The following is a 26,085-nucleotide window of genomic DNA, read 5'->3' on the forward strand; positions in this document are numbered from 1 at the left end:
TCACTCCTGTCGCTCAGCCTTGGGGTGTCACACCCCACAGGCCTTAGGCTGCCCCATGCTGTGTCTCTGCCCCCAGATCTTGGCAGCCAAGCCTGAAGATGCTGGCACCTACATCTGCATGGCCCAGAACTCCATCGGCTCCGCACAGGTCCAAGTGGAGGTGAGCGTGGAAGCTGCCAACAGAAAGCCTGGCGCCCCTGAGATCACAGTGAAGCCAACACTGACAGTGGTAGCTGGAGAAACCGCAACCCTCCAGTGCTCTGCTACAGGTATGTGTGTGCCGGGCAGGGCCGCTGGCTTCCCTGGCGCTGCCTGCTCCTAGGGCAGAGCTGGGGAGCAGCCTGCAGCCAGAGCCCCGAGAAGGGATGGGAGTTTGGGAGAGGCTCCATGGGAAGGCTGGGGTGGGGCCCACCTGATTGGGGGCACATATCCATGCCTCCTGTTCTGCCAGCCTCTGCTTGGCCTTCCCATTCCTCCTCCCTGGTCTGAGTCTCAGACCTGGCAGCTAAACGGGGTCAGGCCTGCTCTGTCTGCAGGTGGGAGATCACGAAGGGCGGCCAGAGGGCGGGGTTGGGGGACCCTCATCTCTTTGAGGCAATGCTCCGTGGGCGCCGCTCTGCGGTTGGCACCTCTCCACCCATCACACATCTCAGGGCACTTGGGAGCCACCACAAATCCCGTGTGAGCCCAGCACCATTGAACACCTGCTGGAATCACTGCTAGCAATCCCGGCGGGAGCTGGCTGAGCTGGGTGGGCTTCCGGGGGAAAGCCAGACCCTGGCATCCAGCAGAGAGGCGAGAGTGCTGAATTCTCCCTGCATTGTGGAAGGTGGGTTATGCCACTGAATGAGAAGAATGGAATAGGCAGCTCCATTCGGGCTGTTCAATCAAGTTTCCTGAACTACAGATCTGACAGGGTGGGTACGGAAAGGCAGAGCTGCCCAAGGCAGGTACCGGACCTGTCTGCATGCACAGGGCCGACTTCTTTACAGTCTGCAGGGTTTTTATGGTTCCTGTTTATCTCACAGGACAATTTGTGGTTAGTCCACTTCCCACGGCACGTTTACCGTGCGGCCAATTGTTCTGACTGTTACTTTTCCATCCTCCTTCACGTTCCCCTCTACAAAGAATCACAACACATTTGACCTACTTAAAAGAGCTTAACTGGGGTTTAACCAAGTGTCTTAACCAAGTCATTCCATTTGCTCTGTGTGGCTGAGTGCATTTGAAATGGAACGGTTTCCACAAGATGATTTATGTCTCCAGTGATACATTTCTTTGCTATTAAATTAACAGTATTTTGTCTGCAACAATTCGTTTTACTTTATCCCTTGTTGTGGTTTTATTACTACAGTATAACTTGTGAGTTTAGTAGTCCAAGCCAAAGCTCAAGCCAGCTGCCAAGACAGGTTACAGAAGGATTACGTTCATTCACTTCAGCAGCAGTTACTTTATCTGCTAGTAATTTTGGTATATTTAGGCTTGGAAGGAGTAGATTTTTATCAGTAAATGTCAGTAAATGTCAATTTCACAATATACATACATACGGAGACACACACACACACACACACACACAAACAGAGAGACACACACACACACAAACGTACACACACAAATATTTCCATCAATAATAATTGAAATTCACAGCTAGGCAAAGTGAGAAAAATGCTGCTTGAGAACTAGAGTTTGATTTCAGGCTGTGCACTTTGTTTTGCCACATGACGTTGACAATTTGTGTTTTAACAGTTACAAAGCATTAACTTTTTGAGTCTCAGCATCGACTGTCATTAAATAGTTATTATCTGACCCCCTCCATTGTCTGACTGCCCCCCCCCCATATTCTCCACAACTGTGAAACTGTGTATGGATACAAACTGAAACCAGTGCTCTCATAGACTCATAGACTTTAAGGTCAGAAGGGACCATTATGATCATCTAGTCTGACCTCCTGCACAACGCAGGCCACAGAATCTCACCCACCCACTCCTGTAACAAACCCCTAACCTATGTCTGAGTTACTGAAGTCCTCAGGTCATGATTTGAAGACCTCAAGCTGCAGAGAATCCTCCAGCCAGTGACCCCTGCCCCATGCTGCAGAGGAAGGCAAAAAACCTCCAGGGCCTCTGCCAATCTGCCCTGGAGGAAAATTCCTTCCCGACCCCAAATATGGCGATCAGTTAAACCCTGAGCATGTGAGCAAGACTCACCAGCCAGCACCCAGGAAAGAATTCTCTGCAGTAACTCAGATCCCAATCCATCTAACATCCCATCACAGACCACTGGGCATACCTGCTGATAATCAAAGATCAATTGCCAAATTAATTGCCAAAATTAGGCTACCTCATCATACCATCCCCTCCATAAACTTATCAAGCTTAGTCTTAAAGCCAGATATGTCTTTTGCCCCCACTACTCCCCTTGGAAGGCTGTTCCAGAACTTCACTCCTCTAATGGTTAGAAACCTTCGTCTAATTTCAAGTCTAAACTTCCTAGTGTCCAGTTTATATCCATTTGTTCTTGTGTCCACATTGGTACTAAGCTTAAATAATTCCTCTCCCTCCCTGATATTTATCCCTCTGATATATTTATAAAGAGCAATCATATCCCCCCTCAACCTTCTTTTGGTTAGGCTAAACAAGCCAAGCTCTTTGAGTCTCTTTTCATAAGACAGGTTTTCCATTCCTCGGATCATCCTAGTAGCCCGTCTCTGAACCTGTTCCAGTTTGAATTCATCCTTCTTAAACATGGGAGACCAGAACTGCACACAGTATTCCAGATGAGGTCTCACCAGTTCCTTATATAACAGTACTAACACCTCCTTATCTTTGCTGGAAATACCTCGCCTGATGCATCCTAAAACCGCATTAGCTTTTTTAACGGCCATATCACATTGGCGACTCATAGTCATCCTGTGATCAACCAATACTCCGAGGTCCTTCTCCTCCTCTGTTACTTCCAATTGATGCGTCCCCGATTTATAACTAAAATTCTTGTTATTAATCCCTAAATGCATGACCTTGCACTTTTCACTATTAAATTTCATTCTATTACTATTACTCCAGTTTACAAGGTCATCCAGATCTTCCTGTATGATATCCCGGTCCTTCTCTGAGTTAGCAATACCTCCCAGCTTTGTGTCATCCGCAAACTTTATTAGCACATTCCCGCTTTTTGTGCCAAGGTCAGTAATAAAAAGGTTAAATAAGATTGGTCCCAAAACTGATCCCTGAGGAACTCCACTAGTAACCTCCTTCCAGCCTGACAGCTCACCTTTCAGTATGACCCGTTGTAGTCTCCCCTTTAACCAGTTCCTTATCTACCTTTCAATTTTCATATTGATCCCCATCTTTTCCAATTTAACTAACAATTCCCCATGTGGAACCGTGTCAAATGCCTTACTGAAATCGAGGTAAATTAGATCCACTGCGTTTCCTTTGTCTAAAAAATCTGTTACTTTCTCAAAGAAGGAGATCAGGTTGGTTTGGCACGATCTACCTTTTGTGAAGCCATATTGTATTTTGTCCCAATTACCATTGACCTCAATGTCCTTAACTAACCTCTCCTTCAAAATTTTTTCCAAGACCTTACATACTATAGATGTCAAACTAACAGGCCTATAGTTACTCGGATCACTTTTTTTCCCTTTCTTAAAAATAGGAACTATGTTAGCAATTCTCCAGTCGTACGGTACAACCCCTGAGTTTACCGATTCATTAAAAATTCTTGCTAATGGGCTTGCAATTTCATGTGCCAGTTCCTTTAATATTCTTGGATGAAGATTATCTGGGCCCTCCGATTTAGTCCCATTAAGCTGTTCGAGTTTGGCTTCTACCTCGGATGTGTGTGGTAATATCTACCTCCATATCCTCATTCCCAATTGTCATCATTCCATTATCCCTAAGCTCCTCATTAGCCTTATTAAAGACCGAGGCAAAGTATTTATTTAGATATTGGGCCATGCCTAGATTATCCTTAACCTCCATTCCATCCTCAGTGTTTAGTGGTCCCACTTCTTCTTTCTTTGTTTTCTCCTTATTTATATGGCTATAGAACCTTTTACTATTGGTTTTAATTCCCTTTGCAAGGTCCAACTCTACATGGCTTTTAGCCTTTCTCACTTCATCCCTACATGTTCTGACCTCAATAAGGTAGCTTTCCTTGCTAATCCCGCCCATCTTCCACTCCCTGTAGGCTTTCTGCTTTTTCTTAATCACCTCTCTGAGATGCTTGCTCATCCAGCTTGGTCTACAACTCCTGCCTATGATTTTTTTCCCCTTTCTTGGGATGCAGGCTTCTGATAGTTTCTGCAACTTTGACTTGAAGTAATTCCAGGCCTCCTCTGCCTTTAAATCCACAAGTTCTTCAGTCCAATCCACTTGCCTAACTAATTTCCTTAATTCTTTAAAGTTAGCTCTTTTGAAATAAAAAACCCTAGTCCCAGATGTATTTTTGTTTATCCTTCCATCTAGTTTGAACTGAATTAGCTCATGCTCACTCGAACCAAGGTTGTCCCCTACAACCATTTCTTCTATAAGGTCCTCACTACTCACCAAAACCAAATCTAAAATGGCATCCCCTCTTGTTGGCTCTTCAACTACTTGGTGAAGAAATCCATCAGCTATCACATCCAGAAAAATCTGAGCCCTATTACTACTACTAGCACTTGTCCTCCAGTCTATATCTGGGAAGTTAAAGTCTCCCATGATCACACAATTCCCATTAGTGTTTACTTCATTAAAAACATTAAAGAGGTCTCTATCCATCTCCAAATCAGATCCCGGCGGTCTGGAGCACACCCCAAGCACTGTCTCAGGGGAGGCTCTAGTAGCGTTCTTTCCCAATGTGGTTTTTGCCCAGACAGACTCTGTCTTATCCATTCCATCGCTTCTTATTTCTTTACAGTTAACCTCATCATTGATATACAATGCTACTCCACCACCTTTAAATAAGTTTCTGTCTTTCCTAAACAGCATATAGCCTTCAATACCTGTACTCCAGTCATGACTACTATTCCACCATGTTTCTGTTATCCCTATAATATCTGGTTTCACTTCCTGCACCAGTAGCTCTAGTTTCTCCATTTTGTTTCCTAGGCTCCTCGCATTAGTGTACAGACAGCTTAATTTTTGCCGTTTGGCTTCACTGACATTCTTTATCTGGTTAGGCACAGACATTCTACCACCAGTATCACCGATTAGACTGGTATCTACACAACCCTTCCTCCTTATGTCCATTCTTCTGCTCATGACTGTATCCTCTCTTACTTTGTTTTCTTCCCTCTCGGTGCTAAATTCCAGCGTGGAGATTACCTGGACATCTCCCAACCATCTCCCCCAAATTCCTAGTTTAAAGCTCTCTTAATCAGTTGGGCGAGCCTCCATCCTAGAAGTCTATTTCCCTCCTTACTCAGGTGAAGTCCATCCCGAGAGAACAGTCCTCTGTCCATGAATGCCTCCCAGTGGCCGTACATCCCAAAGCCCTCCTTAGAGCACCACTGCCTGAGCCATCTGTTGATCGCCATAATCTTGTCACACCTTTGTTGCCCTTCTCTAGGAACAGGCAGAATCCCACTGAAGATCACCTGAGCCTCGATTTCCTTAAGCGTCTTCCCCAGCCTGGCATAGTCTCCCTTGATACGTTCCAGCGAGAATCTAGCCGTATCATTCGTTCCCACATGAAGGACAATCAACAGATTCTTTCCCGCTCCCATTAAGATCCTTTTCAGCCTCAGGTCCACATCCCGTATCTTAGCACCCGGCAGACAGCACACCCTTCTGTTCTCCGGATCAGCTCTAGTTACAGGCCTGTCTATTCTTCTCAGTAAGGAGTCCCCAATCACATAGACCTGCCTTTTCCTGGTGACAGTGTGATCTCCGGTCTATCCCCTGCACCCACAAGTCCTCTTGATTCCTATTCACCCTTGCAATCCTCCGCAACCCATCCCTTATCCTCCTGGGGCTCATGTTTGGTGTCATCTCCATTGACTCTGCCCCTCTCCTTATAGGACTAGCTGCTCTTCTTGTCTTCCTTGTCCTCTCACCTTCAGCGACCACCTGCTGTGCCCCTTCTTCATTTTCCAACTCTGCAAACCTGTCCCTGAGCTCTATTTCTCCTTCACTGGCCTGTCTTTTCCTCTGCCTGGTTCTCTTAGTCACTTGCTTCCACTGTCCACTTTCCTCACCCAGCAGTCTCCCCTCAGAATTCTTTGGTCCTGCTTCCATCTGCGAGTCTGAGATTATCCCTTCAGCCGCCTCATGTCTTTGCTCCATCATCTGCTTGAACCCCCTTCTAAACTCAGCCAGGGTTTCCACCTGCCTCTCCAGTCCTCGGATCTTTTCTTCCATCAGCTCTATTAGGCGGCACTTCATGCAGACAAAACTCTTTTCAGGTACCCCCTCCAGGATCATGTACATGCCGCAGCTTCCACATCCGGTCATCCTCATTGTGTCTTTCACTGCTGCCTCTGTATCGGTCATAGCCTTCCCACCTAACACCTGTTAGTCATAGAATCATAGAATCTCAGGGTTGGAAGGGACCTCAGGAGGTCATCTAGTCCAACCCCCTGCTTAAAGCAGGACCAAACCCAACTAAATCATCCCAGCCAGGGCTTTGTCAAGCCTGACCTTAAAAACCTCTAAGGAAGGAGATTCCACTACCTCCCTAGGTAACCCATTCCAGTGCTTCACCACCCTACTAGTGAAAAAGTTTTTCCTAATATCCAACCTAAACCTCCCCCTCTGCAACTTGAGACCATTACTCCTTGTTCTGTCATCTTCTACCACTGAGAACAGTCTAGATCCATCCTCTTTGGAACCCCCTTTCAGGTAGTTGAAAGCAGCTATCAAATCCCCCCTCATTCTTCTCTTCTGCAGACTAAACAATCCCAGTTCCCTCAGCCTCTCCTCATAAGTCATGTGCTCCAGCCCCCTAATCATTTTTGTTGCCCTCCGCTGGACTCTCTCCAATTTATCCACATCCGTCTTGTAGTGTGGGGCCCAAAACTGGACACAGTACTCCAGATGAGGCCTCACCAGTGCTGAGTAGAGGGGAATGATCACATCCCTCGATCTGCTGGAAATGCCCCTACTTATACAACTCAAAATGCCATTAGCCTTCTTGGCAACAAGGGCACACTGTTGACTCATATTCAGCTTTTCGTCCACCGTAACCCCTAGGTCCTTTTCTGCAGAACTGCTGCCCAGCCATTCGGTCCCTAGTCTGTAGCAGTGCATGGGATTCTTCCATCCTAAGTGCAGGACTCTGCACTTGTCCTTGTTGAACCTCATCATATTTCTTTTGGCCCAATCCTCTAATTTGTCTAGGTCCCTCTGTATCCTATCCCTACCCTCCAGTGTATCAACCACTCCTCCCAGTTTAGTGTCATCTGCAAACTTGCTAAGGGTGCAGTCCACACCATCCTCCAGATCGTTAATGAAGATATTGAACAAAACCGGCCCCAGCACCGACCCTTGGGGCACTCCACTTGATACCGGCTGCCAACTAGACATGGAACCATTGATTACTACCCGTTGAGCCCGACCATCTAGCCAGTTTTCTATCCACCTTACTGTCCATTCATCCAGCCCAGACTTCTTTAACTTGCTGGCAAGAATACTGTGGGAGACTGTATCAAAAGCTTTGCTAAAGTCCAGAAATAGCACATCCACTGCTTTCCCCTCATCCACAGAGCCGGTTATCTCGTCATAGAAGGCAATTAGGTTAGTCAGGCATGACTTGCCCTTGGTGAATCCATGCTGACTGTTCCTGATCACTTTCCCCTCCTTTAAGTGGTTCAGAATTGATTCCTTGAGGACCTGTTCCATGATTTTTCCAGGGACTGAGGTGAGACTGACTGGCCTGTAGTTCCCTGGGTCTTCCTTCTTCCCTTTTTAAAAGATGGGCACTACATTAGCCTTTTTCCAATTGTCTGGGACCTCCCCCAATCACTATGAGTTTTCAAAGATAATGGCCAATGGCTCTGCAATCTCATCGGCCAACTCCTTTAGCACCCTCGGATGCAGCGCATCCGGCCCCATGGACTTGTGCTCGTCCAGCTTTCCTAACCCCAACCCCAACCCCAACCCTCATCCTAACCCTAACCCAAGTCACAGGAGAAGGAGCAAACCAAAACAAACCCCCAACAGGTACCAGAACACTGGCAGACCACCACCCACTCCCATCACTAGCCTGTCAGTTCTTCTGCCTAGGTCTAAGTCTCCCCCGAAAACTCCCCCTGTAAACTCCCAGTGAAACTCCCCTGTTTACAGCTCTTTTTGCTGGCTGCTGTGCCCACCGCTGATATCCATCGAAACTGTACAGCGTTGCATTCCGCCCAGCCACGGACATTTTCAGCAATACTTTGTTGCCCAGCCCTACGCTCCTCTCACTCACCGACTTTTCGCACTGGCCAGGAGGGAAGCCTAGCTGGGAGCAGTCCCTGCAGCTCCATGGCTGTGCAGTGCCACCCAGGTCCATGGGGTGGGCCCCAGATCAGCAAGGGGAGGAGCGTCCTTGTGGCAGCCCCGTGATGTGGGGAGGGCAAAGGAGATCTCTCCCCAGCAGCCATCGGAGGCAGATGAAGGGAGCCATCCATTAGCATTGTATGTAGGAGTTAAGTTAGGGGCATCTGCCCAGTGCCCAGGCCCTAGCTAGCTAGCGATCCCCTCACACCCCTCTAGCCACCCTCCAGTCTGGACCAGGCGGGCATCCCTCAGGAGCAGTGTGGACGGCTCGCCCGGCCCGGCCCTGGGCCTGTCTAGCCAGCACTTCACTGTCTCTTTGTCCCCGCAGGCGACCCCCCTCCCAGCATCCAGTGGTCCAAGCTGAGGGCCCCGCTGCCCTGGCAGCATCGGGTGCTGAATAACACTCTGCTCATCCCCCGCGTGGCCCAGCAGGACTCAGGCCAGTACATCTGCAATGCCAGCAATGCTGCCGGCTTCACCGAGGCCTTCGTCACACTGGACGTGGAGAGTAAGGAGCTCCCACCGCACGCCCGGGCAGCTGGCACTTCACCTCTGACCTCAGGCCCCGTATTTCTGTGCCATGTCAGCCGGTGGGAGAGTCTGGGGGGGGCTGGCTCGCCGGCGCATGCCACGGGGGAAGGGGCAGGGTGAAAGATGGGGCTCTAGTGGCTGAGATGTGTGCAGCCCCTTTGTGCTCTGGGGCTCCCTGCCCCAGGCGTGGGGTGGAGCGGGTGTTCCCTTGGGGCACCAGGCTCTCGCTCAGAGCGAGCACTGATCACTGCCCAGTCAAGCCTGGTAAATGCAGGGACTGGGGGACAGGCCCCTCCACCCTGCCATTCCCTCCCCATTTCCCTGCAGGGTCTCGTGGAGTGACACAGGGCTGCCAGCAGGGGGCAGTGCCCCATGCGATAGCTGTGGGCAGCCGCCCTGGTTGGGCAAAGTGGGGCCCAAAATTGGGAGACTCTGAACCGGGGGTGCTGGGGATAGAGACCTGCTCGGCCCCCATCCCTCCTGCTGGCAGCGTTCAATGGCCCAAGCCATGGGGCCCTCGTCCCCAGGGGAGATGGTGGCAGGGCCATGGGCTCCAGCTCAGGCCTTTCCGTCCCTAGGCGGGGCAGGGGCACGACGGATTCACGGCTGCGGTGACCCTGGGGGAGGGGGCGCCAGGGGGTCACCGTGGGAGCAGGGCAGAGCAGCCACCGCCAGGGGGGCCTGTTGCAGGCAGCGCTGAGCTGATCCCCTAATGCCCCCTGCACCTCTCTGCCCCCAGCACCCCCCTACGCCACCAGCCTGCCCGAGGAGGTCTCGGTGGCGGCGGGCGAGGCGGTGCGGCTGCAGTGCCTGGCCCACGGCACGCCACCCCTGCACTACCAGTGGAGCAAGGCCAATGGCAGCCTCTCCAGCAAGGCCGTCCTGCGGGAGAGTGCCCTGCACATCAGCCCGACGGCGCCCGAGGACTCGGGGACCTACCGCTGCCTTGTCAGCAACCGGGTGGGCTCGGCAGAGACCTTCGCCCAGGTCAGCGTCCAGGGTGAGTATCGGGGCAGAGGGCCCAGGCAGGGCCCAGCACTGGGGGAGCCAGCCCTGGAGAGAGAGTGGGGATGGGGCCACAGTGATGCTCCAACAAGGGTTGCAGTGGGGTGGTCCCTGGTGGGGGCCAGTGGGGCGGGGGTGGAGTGACCCTGGGGAGGGGGTGGTGCAGGGTGGGGGCGGTGCGGTCCCAGCGGGGAGGGGATGATGGTGTGGCCTTGGGGAGGACATGGCAGAGTGGGGGCAGGACGGCCCCAGCAGAGAGGAGGTGGCAAGGGGGAGGGGGTGCAGCCCCGGGGATGGGGTGAGGTGGGGCAGCCCCGGCGTGGAGGGGGTGGCGGCCCCAGGGAGGGAACAGCGGGGTGGAGGCAGGGCAGCCCCAGCATGGTGGGGGAGGGGGGCGGCGGAGTGGGGGAGGGGCAGCCCCCAGCGGGTGGCGTGGCGGCCCTGGGGGGGTGGCAAGTCCCTAGGTTGGTCACAGACTTCGGAGCGGGTGAACAAGGGCACGTTGTGGCTTTGCTCCAATTGGCACAGTGCGGGGCAGGCACAGTGTTGCCAGTCCCCGGGCACAGCGCCAGGGCCAGCTGTCCCCACTGTATGGGCTCTGCAGCTGCCGGACCCACAGAGCCTCCAGCTTCTGCCCATGCCCAGCGTCTCCTGAACTCTCCCCAGCCCCACCTCAGCTCAGCCCCTCCTGCAGCCGGGGGCTTTTCTGCCCCTGCCCCTGCCCCTGCCCCTGCCCAGGCAGGGTACTCGGGGGGGTGATCAGAGAGGGCTTTTCCCCGGGGAGGCTGAAGAAGGCGGTGGCAATGCTGCTCTGGCTCCATTGAAGGTCGGGGTGACACCCGCCCCATTGGGGGTTGTGTGCGAGGGATGCTGCCGGCCCTGCTAGCGGTCAGGCGGGGCAGAGGAGGGGGTGCTGCTGGCCCAGCTGGCAGGAGAGATCATAGAATCATAGAATCATAGAATCTCAGGGTTGGAAGGGACCTCAGGAGGTATCTAGTCCAACCCCCTGCTCAAAGCAGGACCAAACCCAACTAAATCATCCCAGCCAGGGCTTTGTCAAGCCTGACCTTAAAAACCTCTAAGGAAGGAGATTCCACCACCTCCCTAGGGAACCCATTCCAGTGCTTCACCACCCTACTAGTGAAAAAGTTTTTTCCTAATGTCCAACCTAAACCTCCCCCTCTGCAACTTGAGACCATTACTCCTTGTTCTGTCATCTTCTACCACTGAGAACAGTCTAGATCCATCCTCTTTGGAATCCCCTTTCAGGTAGTTGAAAGCAGCTATCAAATCCCCCCTCATCCTTCTCTTCTGCAGACTAAACAATCCCAGATGAATGATGCCAGCCCTGTTGTGGCTGGGCAGGGGAAGGGGCGGAGCTGATCCTGCTGGCAGGGGGAGGGGTGACACTGCCTGCGTAGGCGGCGGGGAGTCCTGGTGGATTCCAGCAGCCAAGAGCTGTGGGGGCTGCCTGAGGTGCCAGGGGCGCAGGCTGGAGGGGGTGGGCCGTGGGGCAGTGGCTCGGCGAGTCCCCTTGAGCTCACCCTGTTGGCTCCAGCATGTGCAGCTCCCCCGGGGATGGGGGTTGGGTGGCTGTAGCTGATACCTCTGTGCCTCTGCCCCCCACAGGATCAGCCCCCAGCGCCTCCCCGACCGTGCGAGTCACACCCCAGACGGACGTGAAGGGCGTGGGCGGCACGGCCGAGTTCACCTGCTCCGTCACCGGAGACGCCCGGGCGCGGATCGAGTGGTTCAGGGAGGGTGGGGAGCTGCCCGCCAGCCACAGCGTGCAGAACGGGGTGCTGCGGTAAGGAGGAGCAGGGGCACGGGGCCTGCGCCCTCTCTGGGGAGTGCCCAGGAACGTAACCAGTGGGATTCACCCCCATGCCCTGCAGAGGGGCTGCCCCCATCAGCCCAGGGCCTCTCTGCTGAGACGGGGGCAGCTAGTGCTCTTGGGGATGGCGTTTGTGGGGTTCGACCCCCTGCCCGCCCTCCCTAACAGCAGAGTTCAAGACTCTTCTCCTTCAGGTGGGAATGCCCGTCCCCGCCCTGCCCGGCGGGAGGTCTAACCCTCTGTGGCTTGGAGGCCTGGCAGAGTGGCACCGCTGGGGGGCAAAGGGGCCTCAGGGTATGTGGGAGCCAGTCCATCTCTTTGCTGTTTCACTGCAGAATCCAGAACTTGGATCGTGGTTGCCACGGGGTTTACACCTGCCGAGTTAGCAGCCCCTCCGGGCAGGCCCAGGACAGCGCGAGGCTGGTGATCCAGGGTAAGCAGGGGCCCTGGCACAGGGAGGGGGAGAACACAGATGCTGCCAGCTGAGTGGGACTGAGCTGGCCGCGCAGCCTCCACACTAGCCACTGCTGCTCCGGAAGAGAAGCCGGGTGTCAGGGCCACCCAGAGGAGTCACGGGGCCTGGGGTCTTCGGTGGCGGGGGTCTTTCTGCTCTGGGTCTTCGGGGCACTTCAGCGGTAGGTCCCAGAGCGAGTGAAGGAACCGCCACTGATCTGCCGCCAAAGACCCAGAGCGGAAGGAGCCCTCGCCACCGAACTGCTACCGACGACCCAGAGCGGAAGGAGCCCTCGCCACCGAACTGCCACCGAAGACCCAGAGCGGAAGGAGCCCTCGCCGCCGAACTGCCACCGAAGACCCAGAGCGGAAGGAGCCCTCGCCGCCGAACTGCCACCGAAGACCCAGAGCGGAAGGAGCCCTCGCCGCCGAACTGCTACCGACGACCCAGAGCAGAAGGAGCTCCGGGTCTTCGGCAGTGGGTCCTTCACTCGTTCCGGGTGTGTTTGGTGGCACTGGAGGACCTGCCACTGAAGACCCACCGAAAACTCTCATGGGGGCCCCTGAAAAATCTCATGGGGGCCCCTGTGGGGCCTGGGGCAAATTGCCCCACTTCCCGCCCCCCACCCCCTCCGGTGGCCCTGCCGGGTGTTCCTCCCTGCCCTCCCCTTGGCACAGCTGCTGTGTGTGGGGCCGACCCTAGAGTTTAACGCTGCTCCCATGTTCGTGCCCTCTGTGGCCACTTGGGAGGGTGCCTGCTCGCTCACCTCTGCCATCTGCCCCACCCAGCTCTGCCCAAGGTGATGATCAACGTGCGCACCTCAGTGCAGTCAGTGCTGGTGGGTGCGGCGGTGGAGTTCGAGTGCCTGGCCATCGGGGACCCCAAGGCACACATCACCTGGAGCAAGGTGGGCAGCCGCATTCGCCCCGAGGTGGTCGTCAGCGGTGGGATGGTGAAGATCGAGCGGGTGGAGCAGTCGGACGCGGGGCAGTACCGCTGCACCGCCACCAACGACGTGGGCACCGTGCAGTCCAACGTCATCCTGCACGTGCAGTGTAAGTGCCTGCTCCCCTGCGGGGGGTGCCCCGTCCCACGGCACCTCCCCTTGCACCACGGGGGGCGGGGTCTCTTGGCCTGTGACGCTCTGTGGCACACGCACTACACCAGTGCCCATCACTGAGGGTCACGGGGCCCTGTGCTGAATGAAGTGAGCGGCCTGCAGAGCAAAGGGCTGTGGGTGGGTTGGCAGCTGGGCCCTGGGCAGGAATGCCAGTGCCCTGCGCTGACGGATGTGTTCCTTCACTGCAGCCATCCCCCAGATCGCAGCTCAGCCGGAGGTCAAGGAGGTCACCACAGGGTCGAGGGCAGTATTCCCATGCCTGGCGTCTGGCTTCCCCGTCCCAGAGATCAAGTGGACCAAGGTAAATCACTGATCTCTAGGGAATGCCCCCCGCCCTCCAGCCCTGGGCACTTACTCCCCTGGCACTCTCGCAATGAGCAAGGAGAGAGGAGGGCAGCCTGGGCTTGCCAGCGACAACCGCTCTCGGCTTCACCAGCAAGATGGGGAAATCTGCAGTGGGGATGGCAGCAGGGTGAGCCCGTTGTGAGAATTCTCTGGTGTCAGTGGAGTTTGAGTGTCAGGGGCCACTGGTGGTAGTGATCCACTGCTCACCCCAGAGGGGTGGGCATGAGGGACCGAGGGGGAATGGAGGAGTGGGTAGATCAGATGTTGTGACGATGCGGTTCTGGCGGGACCCAACTGAGGTGCCAATTCAGGACCAATTGCTTAAACAGGGCAGTTACAGCCCAAGGCTGAGGGTTTTCCACCTCTAAGGCAAACCAAACCAGCCAAAGAGGACTTCGGTTTCACCGCACTGACTAACCCCAAGTCACACAAGCAATTCCCTTAGACACTCCAGTCTCCCAGTATCACCACCAGTGCCACTCGTCCTGGGGATGAATGGTTATGAAAACCAACACCCCAATAAAAGAAAACGGTTCTCTCGATCCCAAAGAATCAAGCCCCAGACCCAGGTCAATATACACATCAGATCTTACCCACAAATCACACTGTTGCCAATCCTTTAGAATCTAAAATCTAAAGGTTTATTCATAAAAGGAAAAAGATAGAGATGAGAGCTAGAATTGGTTAAATGGAATCAATTATATACAGTGATGGCAAAGTTCTTAGTTCAGGCTTGTAGCAGTGATGGAGTAAACTGCAGGTTCAAATCAAGTCTCTGGAATACATCCCCCGCTGGGATGGGTCATTCAGTCCTTTGTTCAGAGCTTCAGCTTGTAGCAAAGTCCCTCCAGAGGTAAGAAGCAGGATTGAAGACCAGATGGAGTTGAGGCATTAGCCTTATATAGGCTTTTCCAGGTGTAAGAACCTCTTTGTTCTTACTGTGGAAAATTACAGCAAAATGGAGTCTGGAGTCACATGGGCAAGACCCTGCACACCCTGCTGAGTTACAAGGCGTATCTGCCTTCTCTCCATGGGTCAATTGTGTAGCTGATGGTCCTTAATGGGCCATCAAGCAGGCTAGGCAGAGCTAACACCAACTTGTCTGGGATGTTTCCCGGAAGCACAGCACAAATTTGAAATACAGACAGTATAGAGCCAATACTTATAACTTCAACTACAAAACGATACATACATATAGACACCATAATTATAACCAGCAACCCATAACCTGGTCTTAGACACCTTATATGACCCCCTTTACAAAAGATTTGGTGCCACTACCGGACCTTGGTTGCAACCATGTTCTATATGGTCCCAGATTATATCAATAACGTCACAGATGTGTGGATGCATAGATGGAGAGGTGGGTGAACAGTAGGTAATGAGTGGAAGGGTAGATGACAGATGAGTGAATGGATGGATGAGTGGGCAGATGGTGGACAGATAGGTGCATGGGGGATGGATGGGTGGATAGGTGGGGGGTGGATGAGGGATGGATAGATGGTGGATGGATGGGTAGATAGGTGGGGGGGTTAATAATGGGTGGATGGGGGAGGGATGGGTGGGACTGGATAGGTGGGGGCATGGATGAGGGACAGATGGATGGGGGATGGATGGGTGGATAGGTGGGTCAGTAGATGGGGGACAGGTAGATGAGGGACAGATGGGTGGATAGATTGAAGGGTGGAGGATGGGTAGATGGGTCAGTGGATGGGGGATGCATGGGTAGATAGGTGGGGTGTGTGGATGATGGACAGATGGGTCAGTGGATGGGGGACGGATGGGTGGATAAGTGCGGGCGGCGATCTTGGATGGATGGGGGACAGACGGGTGATTGGTGGGGGGATGGATGATGGGCTGATGGGGGATGGGTGGGTCAGTGCATGGCAGACAGATGGGTGGATAGGTCGGGGGGTGGATGATGGACAGATGGATCAGTGGATGGGGGTGGATGGGTGGATAGGTTGGGGTGGATGGCGGATGGATGGATTGGTGAGTAGGCTGGATGATGGGCGGATGGGGAATGGGTGGGTCAGTGGGTGGGGGACAGATGGGTGGATAGGTGGGGGAGTGAATGGGGGGTGAATGTTGGACGCATGGGGGATGGATGAGTGGATGGGTGGGGGGGTGGATGATGGGCGGATGGGGGATGGATGAGTGGATAGGTGGGGGGTGTGGAGGATGGGCAGATAGGGGACGGATGGATGGGGTACCGATGGGTGGATAGGTGAGGGGGGGATGATGGGCGGATGGGAGATGGATGGGTCAGTGGATGGGGACAGATGGGTGGATAGGTGGGGGAGTGGATAGGTGGGGAGTGGATGTTGGATGCTTGGGGGATAGATGGGTGGATGATGGGCGGATGGGGGATGGATGAGTGGATAGGTGGGAGGGTGGAGGATGGGCAGATAGGGGATGGATGGATGGGGTACCGATGGGTGGATAGGTGCGGAGGGGATGATGGGCGGATGGGTGGGTCAATGGATGGGGGACGGATGGATGGGGTACAGATGGGTGGTTAGGTGGGGGAGTGGATGCTGGGCGGATGGGAGATGGATGGGTCAGTGGATGGGGGACAGATGGACGGGGAAAGGAGTCGAGGAAAGCTGGCTGTATTTTAAAGAAACCTTATTGAGGTTGCAGGAACAAACCATCCCGATGTGTAGGAAGAAAAGTAAATATGGCAGGCGACCAGCTTGGCTTAACAGTGAAATCCTTGCTCGTCTTAAACACAAAAGAACAGCTTACAAGAAGTGGAAGATTGGACAAATAACCAGGGAGGAGTATAAAAGTATTGCTCAGGCATGCAGGAGTGAAATCAGGAAGGCCAAATCACACTTGGAGTTGCAGCTAGCCGGAGATGTTAGGAGTAACAAGAAGGGTTTCTTCAGGTATGTTAGCAACAGGAAGAAAGTCAAGGAAAGTGTGGGCCCCTTGCTGAATGAGGGAGGGAACCTAGTGACAGAGGATGTGGAGAAAGCTAGTGTACTCAATGCTTTTTTTGCCTCTGTCTTCACAGACAAGGTCAGCTCCCAGACAGCTGCACTCTGCAGCACGGTATGGGGAGGAGGTGACCAGCTCTCTGTGGAGAAAGAAGTAGTTCAAGACTATTTAGGAAAGCTGGACGAGCACAAGTCCATGGGGCAGGATGCGCTGCATCCGAGGGTGCTAAAGGAGTTGGCTGATGAGATTGCAGAGCCATTGGCCATTATCTTTGAAAAATCATGGCGATCGGGGGAGGTCCCGGATGACTGGAAAAAAGCTAATGTAGTGCCCATCTTTAAAAAAGGGAAGAAGGAAGATCCAGGGAACTACAGGCCAGTCAGTCTCACCTCAGTCCCTGGAAAAATCATGGAACAGGTCCTCAAGGAATCAATTCTGAACCACTTAAAGGAGGGGAAAGTGATCAGGAACAGTCAGCATGGATTCACCAAGGGCAAATCATGCCTGACTAACCTAATTGCCTTCTATGATGAGATAACCGGCTCTGTGGATGAGGGGAAAGCAGTGGATGTGCTATTTCTGGACTTTAGCAAAGCTTTTGATACAGTCTCCCACAGTATTCTTGCCAGCAAGTTAAAGAAGTCTGGGCTGGATGAATGGATGGTAAGGTGGATAGAAAACTGGCTAGATGGTCGGGCTCAACGGGTAGTGATCAATGGTTCCATGTCTAGTTGGCAGCCGGTATCAAGTGGAGTGCCCCAAGGGTCGGTGCTGGGGCCGGTTTTGTTCAATATCTTCATTAACGATCTGAAGGATGGTGTGGACTGCACCCTTAGCAAGTTTGCAGATGACACTAAACTGGGAGGAGTGGTTGATACGCTGGAGGGTAGGGCTAGGATACAGAGGGACCTAGACAAATTAGAGGATTGGGCCAAAAGAAATATGATGAGGTTCAACAAGGACAAGTGCAGAGTCCTGCACTTAGGACGGAAGAATCCCATGCACTGCTACAGACTAGGGACTGAATGGCTGGGCAGCAGTTCTGCAGAAAAGGACCTAGGGGTTACGGTGGACGAAAAGCTGAATATGAGTCAACAGTGTGCCCTTGTTGCCAAGAAGGCTAATGGCATTTTGGGTTGTATAAGTAGGGGCATTTCCAGCAGATCGAGGGATGTGATCATTCCCCTCTACTCAGCACTGGTGAGGCCTCATTTGGAGTACTGTGTCCAGTTTTGGGCCCCACACTACAAGAAGGATGTGGATAAATTGGAGAGAGAGTCCAGCGGAGGGCAACAAAAATGATTAGGGGGCTGGAGCACATGACTTATGAGGAGAGGCTGAGGGAACTGGGATTGTTTAGCCTGCAGAAGAGAAGAATGAGGGGGGATTTGATAGCTGCTTTCAACTACCTGAAAGGGGGTTCCAAAGAGGATGGATCTAGACTGTTCTCAGTGGTAGAAGATGACAGAACAAGGAGTAATGGTCTCAAGTTGCAGAGCGGGAGGTTTAGGTTGGACATTAGGAAAAACTTTTTCACTAGTAGGGTGGTGAAGAACTGGAATGGGTTACCTAGGGAGGTGGTGGAATCTCCTTCCTTAGAGGTTTTTAAGGTCAGGTTTGACAAAGCCCTGGCTGGGATGATTTAGTTGGGTTTGGTCCTGCTTTGAGCAGGGGGTTGGACTAGATGACTTCCTGAGGTCCCTTCCAACCCTGAGATTCTATGATTCTATGACAGATGGGTGGATAGGTGGGGGAATGGATAGGTGGGGGGTGGATATTGGATGATTGGGGGATGGATGAGTGGATGGGTTGGGGGGTGGATGATGGGCGGATGGGAGATGGATGGGTCTGTGGATGGGGGACGGATGGATGGGGGACAGATGGGTGGTTAGGTGTGGGGGTGGATGATGGGGGATGGTTTGGTCAGTGGATGGGGGACGAATGGGTGGATAGGTGGGTGGGATGGATGATGGGCGGATGGATGAGTGGATAGGTGGGGGGTGGATGGGTCTGTGGATGGGGGACAGATGGGTGGATAGGTGTGGGAGTGGATAGGTGGGGGGTGGATGTTGGATGCTTGGGGGATGGATGAGTGGATGGGTGGGGGGGTGGATGATGGGCGGATGGGGTATGGATGAGTGGATGGGTGGGGGGGTGGATGATGGGCGGATGGGGGATGGATGAGTGGATGGGTGGGGGGTGGATGATGGGCAGATAGGGGACAGATGGGGTACCGATGGGTGGATAGGTGGGGGGGGGTGATGGTCGGATGGGTGGGTCAATGGATGAGGGACGGATGGATGGGGTACAGATGGGTGGTTAGGTGGGGGGGTAGATGATGGGCGGATGGGAGATGGATGGGTCTGTGGATGGGGGACGGATGGATGGGGGACAGATGGGTGGTTAGGTGTGGGGGTGGATGATGGGGGATGGTTTGGTCAGTGGATGGGGGACGAATGGGTGGATAGGTGGGTGGGATGGATGATGGGCGGATGGATGAGTGGATAGGTGGGGGGTGGATGGGTCTGTGGATGGGGGACAGATGGGTGGATAGGTGATGGTAGGGTGGGTGATGGTGGCTGATGCCCTGGTCTGACATCTGGTTGCAGCTGGAAGGAGACCTCCCAAAAGACATTTGTCTGGAGAACAACGTCTTGACCATTCCATCTGTGAAGCCAGAAGATGCTGGGATCTACGTCTGCACGGCATCCAACAGGCAAGGGAAGGTGACGGCCTTCTCCATGCTCAAAGTCCGAGGTGAGCATTCATGCTGCACTGGCGCCTGCAGGATGTGACCCGTGCAGCTGGGAGGGACATGTCCCTCGTGTCCCCCATTGGTGTCTTCACATTACCGCCGTTGTCCTTCCTCTCCACCCCGGAGGCGCCATGTTACAGAGGGTGTCCTTCCAGCTGAGGGCAAGGTGACGGGATCCCCTTCAGAACTGGTTGGCACCTTAGTAACCTCCCCATCCTGCTGCGGCATGCACAGCACAGTCCCCACCCTGACCCAAGAGCGACGGGGGACTGAACTTCCCATCGGATGGAGGCACCAGGCTGAGCCCTAGACGTGCAGCCCTGGGAAGATCTACCCTGGGGCCCATGTGTGCAGCCAGCGGGGGCACTGCTGAGCAGGCTGAGGCACTCACTTTCCCCATGGTGTCCCGAGCCCCGCCGGGCCGTGGTCACTGAACCTGAGTGCTGCTTAACCCCAGGCCTCCAGCCAGGCTGCACTGTCCTGTCCAGCTGCTCCTCGGGGGTCCGGGTTTCTCAAGCTGGGGGCTCAGCTCTCAATGGCAGGGGGAACAGGCTCTCTGGCATCTCTCCATCTCTGCTCCCGTGATCCGTCAGAGTGGGGGCGGCAGCGGCATGGCTGCTCATCCCCCCTCCCATGCACACCCACAACAGCTGGGTGCCGTGTGGCCCAGCTCTTCCCATGAGGCCGGTGATAGCCGCAGGTCCCTCAGGTCTGGCAGGAGAGGATTCCAGACCTGAGTGCTGGCTCCCAGCTCCCTCCCTATAGATCTAACTCTCGTGTCTAGAGTGGCCCGAGGCCCAGGGTCAGTCTGCACTGCTGGGGCCCTGCCTCCTCTTCATAACAGCCCTGCACGTGGGTCTGTTCCGTCACACACTGACCCACTCTCCCTCCTTCCACCATTCCAGAGCGGGTGGTGCCATATTTTACCCAGAATCCTCAGACCTTCCTTGCCTTGCCCACCATCAAGGACGCCTACAAGAAGTTTGAAATCCAGATCAGCTTCCGGCCAGACGCTGCTGATGGTGAGCCAAGTCCGTCTGAGAAGCAGCCACGCCTGCCCACCCAGGGACGCCATCTTCCCGCAGGGGCAAGGGGTGGGGCCCTGAGCCAGGACAGGGCTGGTGGGGGTAGTGGGGAGGTGAGGGGCTTCTCCACTGCTAACTGCATCGGCAAACCCCTGCCTTCGATTGTAGCCCAATGGCCCCTGTAGCACACGGGTCACTTTCTTCTTTCGCCTGCTCCTGCCTCTTCTCTCCCAGGCAGTCTGAGTGAGCCGGGCTCATTTCACTTACCTGTTCTCCTCCTCCCTTCTCGCTCCGCCTTGTTCCTCTCTTGCCTCATGTGTCTCCTTTTCCATCTCTCCTCTCCCCCTCTAGCTCTCATTCTCTACTCAGGTAAGTCTGCACCCTGCTGCCTGATGCTCTTTTACAGCCTCGTGGGATTAGCTCTTAACCCTCTCCAGCCCGGGGCCAGGAGCGCTGGCCCTCTGGGCACGGGACCCATGCACCCCAAGGGTGCCTTAAACCTGCAAACCCTGCACAGACTAACTGAGTGACGGGCAGGCTGGGAGTCAGCCAGGCTCCCCCGTGTGTCTAACTCCTACTAGCCACAGCTGCCACTTAACCTCCAGCGCATCTTCCTGCCTGTCCCAGAGATGTCACTCTCCAGGAAGTGACGTCATCCCAAAACCCTAGGTACCCAAGCGACTCCTACTGGCATTGAGTTACTGTGCTAATCCGTGCTGCCAGCTCCATGCCCGCCCCGGCTGGGGGGCCCTTTGGGGAGTCGGCAGAACTGATGGGCTGAGTCTGTTTCCACGGATTGCCAGGTCTCCCCTCGGGGCCTGCACAGTTACTGGATAAAAGCCCACTAGTGCTGCCAGTGAATGAAGGCCATTGGCGTAAGGGGCAGAGCCCTGTGTTGCTGGCTCCATCCCCACCAACGCTGCCCGGTGGGCGTGGCTCCAAAGGGCCCTGGCTGCGGGGGATGGGTGTGACTGATGTTGGTGGGGCCCCAGGCTGCCCTGAGGCTGGACGTTCCCTTGCTCATGGGCTGGGCCTGAAAACCCAGGGACTTCCCCCCTTTCCCGGCATCCCCCTCTCCTCCACCGGCCTCAGGGAGCCACCGCCTCCAAGATTGCAGAATAAAGGCCCTGCCACTAGAGGGAGCTAGAGTCCAGCCCCTGCCCCTGCCCTCCCAGTGCTGCCCACATGGACTGACCCCATGGGCCCACGAAGCATCATCCCCTCTCCTGGCTTGCAGGCTCAGGCTCCCTCCAGACTTTGGCCCCACCAGGCACACTCACCATCAGCTAAGCCACGAGCAGAGGGCAGGGACCTCTCCTTCACCCAGCATAGCAGCTTGGTGGGTCCCAGGGGCTCAGTAGGGCCCCGGCTGTGCTCCTGCAGGGGGGCTGCCAAGGGGCACACACAATGCCCAGCAGTCTCCATTCCCACTCAGGGGCAGGAGGCCAGGGCTGTTCCGGCCAGGTCCCCTCTGCTCAGCTGTGTCTGGTTGCCCCCTCTCCAGCTGCTCAGTGCTGTGATCGGGGCCTGAGCCTCCTGTAGCTTGTGGTGAGCTGGGGATGGGGGCTGAGCAGTGGGTGCTTCTGGCTGTGATCTGGACCCTCCCCGCTCCTGGTGTTCGTTGGCTTGGGTGTGGCACTCACGTCCCGCCCAGCTCAGCCCCTCTGTGCTTTTGGCAGGGATGCTGCTGTACAATGGGCAGAAGAAGAGCACTGGCGCTGACTTCGTGTCCTTTGGTCTGGTGGGAGGCCGCCCGGAATTCAGGTGAGACCTGGCGATGCCAGCCCCTCCCCAGAGCCAGGCCCTTCTGCCGGGAGCAGCCATAGCCTGCAGCAACCCGACCAGCTCCGAGCCCTTCCTGAAGCCAGGCTGCAGAGCGAACGGGGCCCCAATAGGCAGAGCTGTCGAATGGAGTCGGTGCCTAATTCTCATTCAGATGGTTGTGAACTGGCCGCCCAGATCCACTCGGTGGCTCTGAAATCCCAGCTGCCCCAGTGGTGCCTCCCACCCCAGGACCTGCAGTGTGGCAGACACTGGCGATGTGGAGCCACATGAAGTGCCTCTCATGGCTCAGGAAATGGGTGGCCCAGGGGCTGTGTGTGTGGAAGGCAGGCTCCAGGCTGCAGCAGAGCACTGAGAAGTGCCAGGGGCCGGGGAGGGTGGGAGGCGGCTCTGCTCCCTTCTCTGTCTCCAACATGCTTGATGTTGCAGGTTTGACGCCGGCTCAGGCATGGCCACGATTCGGCACCCGGTGCCAATCCGACTTGGGGAGTTTCACATGGTCCGGCTATACCGGAACCTCACCCAGGGCTCCCTGGTGCTGGACAGCCACCCTCCTGTCAACGGCACATCCCAGGTAAGAGAAGGCTCAGGAGGCCGCATGGTGTGGGGCCAACAAGGTGGACTGCTGCAGCCTGGGAGTATTGCCAACAGGGCTATGGCCCCGGCCGTGCCATGCTGGCGCTGGCCCCCTGGAGTGGCACTATGCCTGGGGCAGCTTAGCGGGGGAAGACATGGGGAGGCTGGTTGGCAGGGGCTGTGCCTCCACAATGCATGGGGCTCTCCTAGGAACTGAGGAGGGCACAGAGGGTAGCCCTGAGCTGCTGTGCCCATCATTCTGTGCCCCCCAGGGTAAATTCCAAGGGCTGGATCTGAACGAGGAGCTGTACCTCGGCGGCTATCCCGACTACATCGCCGTCGCCAAATCCGGCCTCAGCAGCGGCTTTGTGGGTGAGTGCAGGCGGCCTGGCTCCCGCTCCCCACGAGCCTCAGACACCCACCCCGGGGCGCCCTGCGTGTGGGTGGAGAACACCGAGTGCCCGGAGATGGTGATGGAGGGATTCTGAGCCCCTTGCCCAGCAGGGTTCCTTCCTGGCTCCCCAGGCGCTCCGCCTGCCCCATTGCCCGGCCTGTTCTGACTGCCCCTGTCTCTTGGTCCCCCCAGGCTGTGTGCGCCAGCTGCTGGTCCAGGGCGAGGAGGTGATCTTTAAGGATCTGGACTTGAAAGCTCATGGTGTTTCCAACTGCCCCACGTGCCGGGACCGGCCATGTCAGGTAACTCGCTCCCTCACCCCGGCCCCGTGGGGCAGAGCTTATGCGCGGTTCAGACACATGCTGGGCCCCTGCTTCCCTGGGGTTGCACCGGTATAACAGGTGCTTTGGCCCTAGGGGGCTCTGCTTTCCCCCGTGGCACGTGCTGTTGCTGGCCCCAGGGCTGGCACTGCCCCATGGCACCACTGCCCCATAGCTCCGGCACTGCTCCTTGTGTCATGGGATGTCAGCAGCAGCTGGGGCAAGGCTCTGTCCCCTCTGCAGTTCTAACCCTCGGATTGCTGCTCCCCAGAATGGAGGTGTCTGCAGGGACTCGGAGAGCAGCAGCTACGTGTGCCACTGTCCACAGGAATTCACGGGGAGCAACTGTGAACATTCGCAGGCACTGCATTGCCACCCAGGTACTGCCCCCGGCACCGCTGCCCCATAGCTCCAGCACTGCCCCATAGCTCCGGCACTGCCCCCTGGCACCACTGCCCCATAGCTCCAGCACTGCCCCATAGCTCCGGCACTGCCCCCCCGGCACCGCTGCCCCATAGCTCCAGCACTGCCCCCCGGCACTGCTGCCCCATAGCTCCAGCACTGCCCCCCGGCACCGCTGCCAAATAGCTCCAGCACTGCCCCCCGGCACCGCTGCCCCATAGCTCCAGCACTGCCCCATAGCTCCGGCACTGCCCCCCAGCACCACTGCCCCATAGCTCCAGCATTGCCCCCCGGCACCGCTGCCTCATAGCTCCAGCACTGCCCCCTGGCACCGCTGCCCCATAGCTCCAGCACTGCCCCCCGGCACCGCTGCCCCATAGCTCCGGCACTGCCCCATAGCTCCAGCACTGCCCCCCAGCACCACTGCCCCATAGCTCCGGCACTGCCCCATAGCTCCAGCACTGTCCCTCGGCACCTCTGCCCCATAGCTCCAGCACTGCCCCCCGGCACCACTGCCCCATAGCTCCAGCACTGCCCCCCGGCACCGCTGCCTCATAGCTCCAGCACTGCCCCCCGGCACTGCTGCCCCATAGCTCCAGCACTGCCCCATAGCTCCAGCACTGCCCCCCAGCACCACTGCCCCATAGCTCCGGCACTGCCCCATAGCTCCAGCACTGTCCCTCGGCACCTCTGCCCCATAGCTCCAGCACTGCCCCCCGGCACCGCTGCCCCATAGCTCTGGCACTGCCCCCCCCGCACTGCTGCCCCATAGCTCCAGCACTGTCCCCCGGCACCGCTGCCCCATAGCTCCGGCACTGCCCCATAGCTCCAGCACTGCCCCCCGGCACCGCTGCCCCATAGCTCCAGCACTGCCCCCCGGCACCGCTGCCTCATAGCTCCAGCACTGCCCCCGGCACCGCTGCCCCATAACTACAGCACTGCGCCCCCCGCACTGCTGCCCCATAGCTCCAGCACTGCCCCCCGGCACCGCTGCCCCATAGCTCCAGCACTGTCCCTCAGCACCTCTGCCCCATAGCTCCAGCACTGTCCCTCGGCACCTCTGCCCCATAGCTCCAGCACTGCCCCCTGGCACCTCTGCCCCATAGCTCCAGCACTGTCCCTCGGCACCTCTGCCCCATAGCTCCAGCACTGCCCCCCGGCACCGCTGCCCCATAGCTCCAGCACTGCCCACGACAGCGCAGCAAGGGGATGCTGTCACCATCACTGGCCCAGCAGGAGCTTTGCCAGGGGCCAGGGTGTGACACAAGTCCCCGCTGCCCCGTCCACGTGAGCCGGGCCTGCCCCGGTAACTGCGCTAGGAGCCATGGGGGCCGCGCTGGGAACAGGTGCTGGCCACAGCCTGACTGCGCCGCATGGGCTGCTCCATGTCCCCCCCACCTATGCGGAGCAAGGGCCCCCCGCTGCAGCCAGAGCCCTGGTGCTGCCCGGGCGCTGAGCCCTGTTGGACCTGTCTCCCCCAGAGGCCTGCGGACCGGATGCCACCTGCATTAACCGTGCAGACGGGCAGGGCTACCGCTGCCGCTGCCACCTGGGCAAGTCTGGGGAGACGTGCATGGAAGGTGAGTGGGGCGGGGGGGTCTGGCTGGGACAGTCCTGCCCCAGTCGGAAGGACCCTGCCGGTCAAAGGGCGGACGGGGCCAGTGGCGATCCTCAGTAACCCCCCACTCCACAGGCGTCATGGCGACCACCCCTTCCTTCAATGGCAGCGACTCGTTCATCTCCTACCCGCCCCTCACCAACATCCACTATGAGCTGCGCCTCGACGCGGAGTTCAAGCCGCTCTCCCCCAACGGCCTCATCCTGTTCAGCGGGGGCACAGGCGCCCCCGTGGAGGATTTCGTCTCCCTGGCCATGGCCAGTGGGCACCTGGAGTTCCGCTACGAGCTGGGCTCAGGTAAGGGTGCAGCTGGCACTAGCGCCTGCCCCTGAGCGAAGCTGCCTGCTGGGGCCATGGCAGGGCTGGGTGTTGGCATCTGTCCCACAGCCCACCCACTGGCGCTCCCCCCACCTCCCCCTGGCTGCAGGCCAGGCCAGCTCTTGACCGGGAGGATCCAGATTCTGTGGCCTCTGCTGTGGCTATCTGCATGGAGGCTGCTGGTGCCAGCTGCGGGGGGCG

At 56.5% G+C, this 26,085-nt stretch overlaps 1 protein-coding gene across 5 annotated transcripts in view; it reads left to right on the forward strand.

The window, feature by feature from the left end:
- The window catches only part of HSPG2 (heparan sulfate proteoglycan 2), a 147,424-nt gene that overhangs the window by 109,116 nt on the left and 12,223 nt on the right, over positions 1–26,085 (forward strand). For all 5 annotated transcript variants that reach the window (XM_044996294.1, XM_044996296.1, XM_044996298.1 and 2 more), the window contains 16 exons: positions 77–269; positions 8,791–8,970; positions 9,733–9,993; positions 11,628–11,805; positions 12,168–12,265; positions 13,075–13,341; positions 13,595–13,707; positions 19,304–19,451; positions 20,355–20,471; positions 22,154–22,238; positions 22,686–22,830; positions 23,105–23,204; positions 23,419–23,528; positions 23,818–23,926; positions 25,430–25,528; positions 25,642–25,863. In XM_044996294.1, the coding sequence (XP_044852229.1) occupies positions 77–269; positions 8,791–8,970; positions 9,733–9,993; positions 11,628–11,805; positions 12,168–12,265; positions 13,075–13,341; positions 13,595–13,707; positions 19,304–19,451; positions 20,355–20,471; positions 22,154–22,238; positions 22,686–22,830; positions 23,105–23,204; positions 23,419–23,528; positions 23,818–23,926; positions 25,430–25,528; positions 25,642–25,863 (2,425 nt within the window). The remainder of the gene's footprint in view (positions 1–76; positions 270–8,790; positions 8,971–9,732; positions 9,994–11,627; positions 11,806–12,167; positions 12,266–13,074; positions 13,342–13,594; positions 13,708–19,303; positions 19,452–20,354; positions 20,472–22,153; positions 22,239–22,685; positions 22,831–23,104; positions 23,205–23,418; positions 23,529–23,817; positions 23,927–25,429; positions 25,529–25,641; positions 25,864–26,085) is intronic.

This window comes from Mauremys mutica, chromosome 21, assembly GCF_020497125.1.
Source record: "Mauremys mutica isolate MM-2020 ecotype Southern chromosome 21, ASM2049712v1, whole genome shotgun sequence".
Classification (NCBI taxonomy): Eukaryota; Metazoa; Chordata; order Testudines; family Geoemydidae; genus Mauremys; species Mauremys mutica.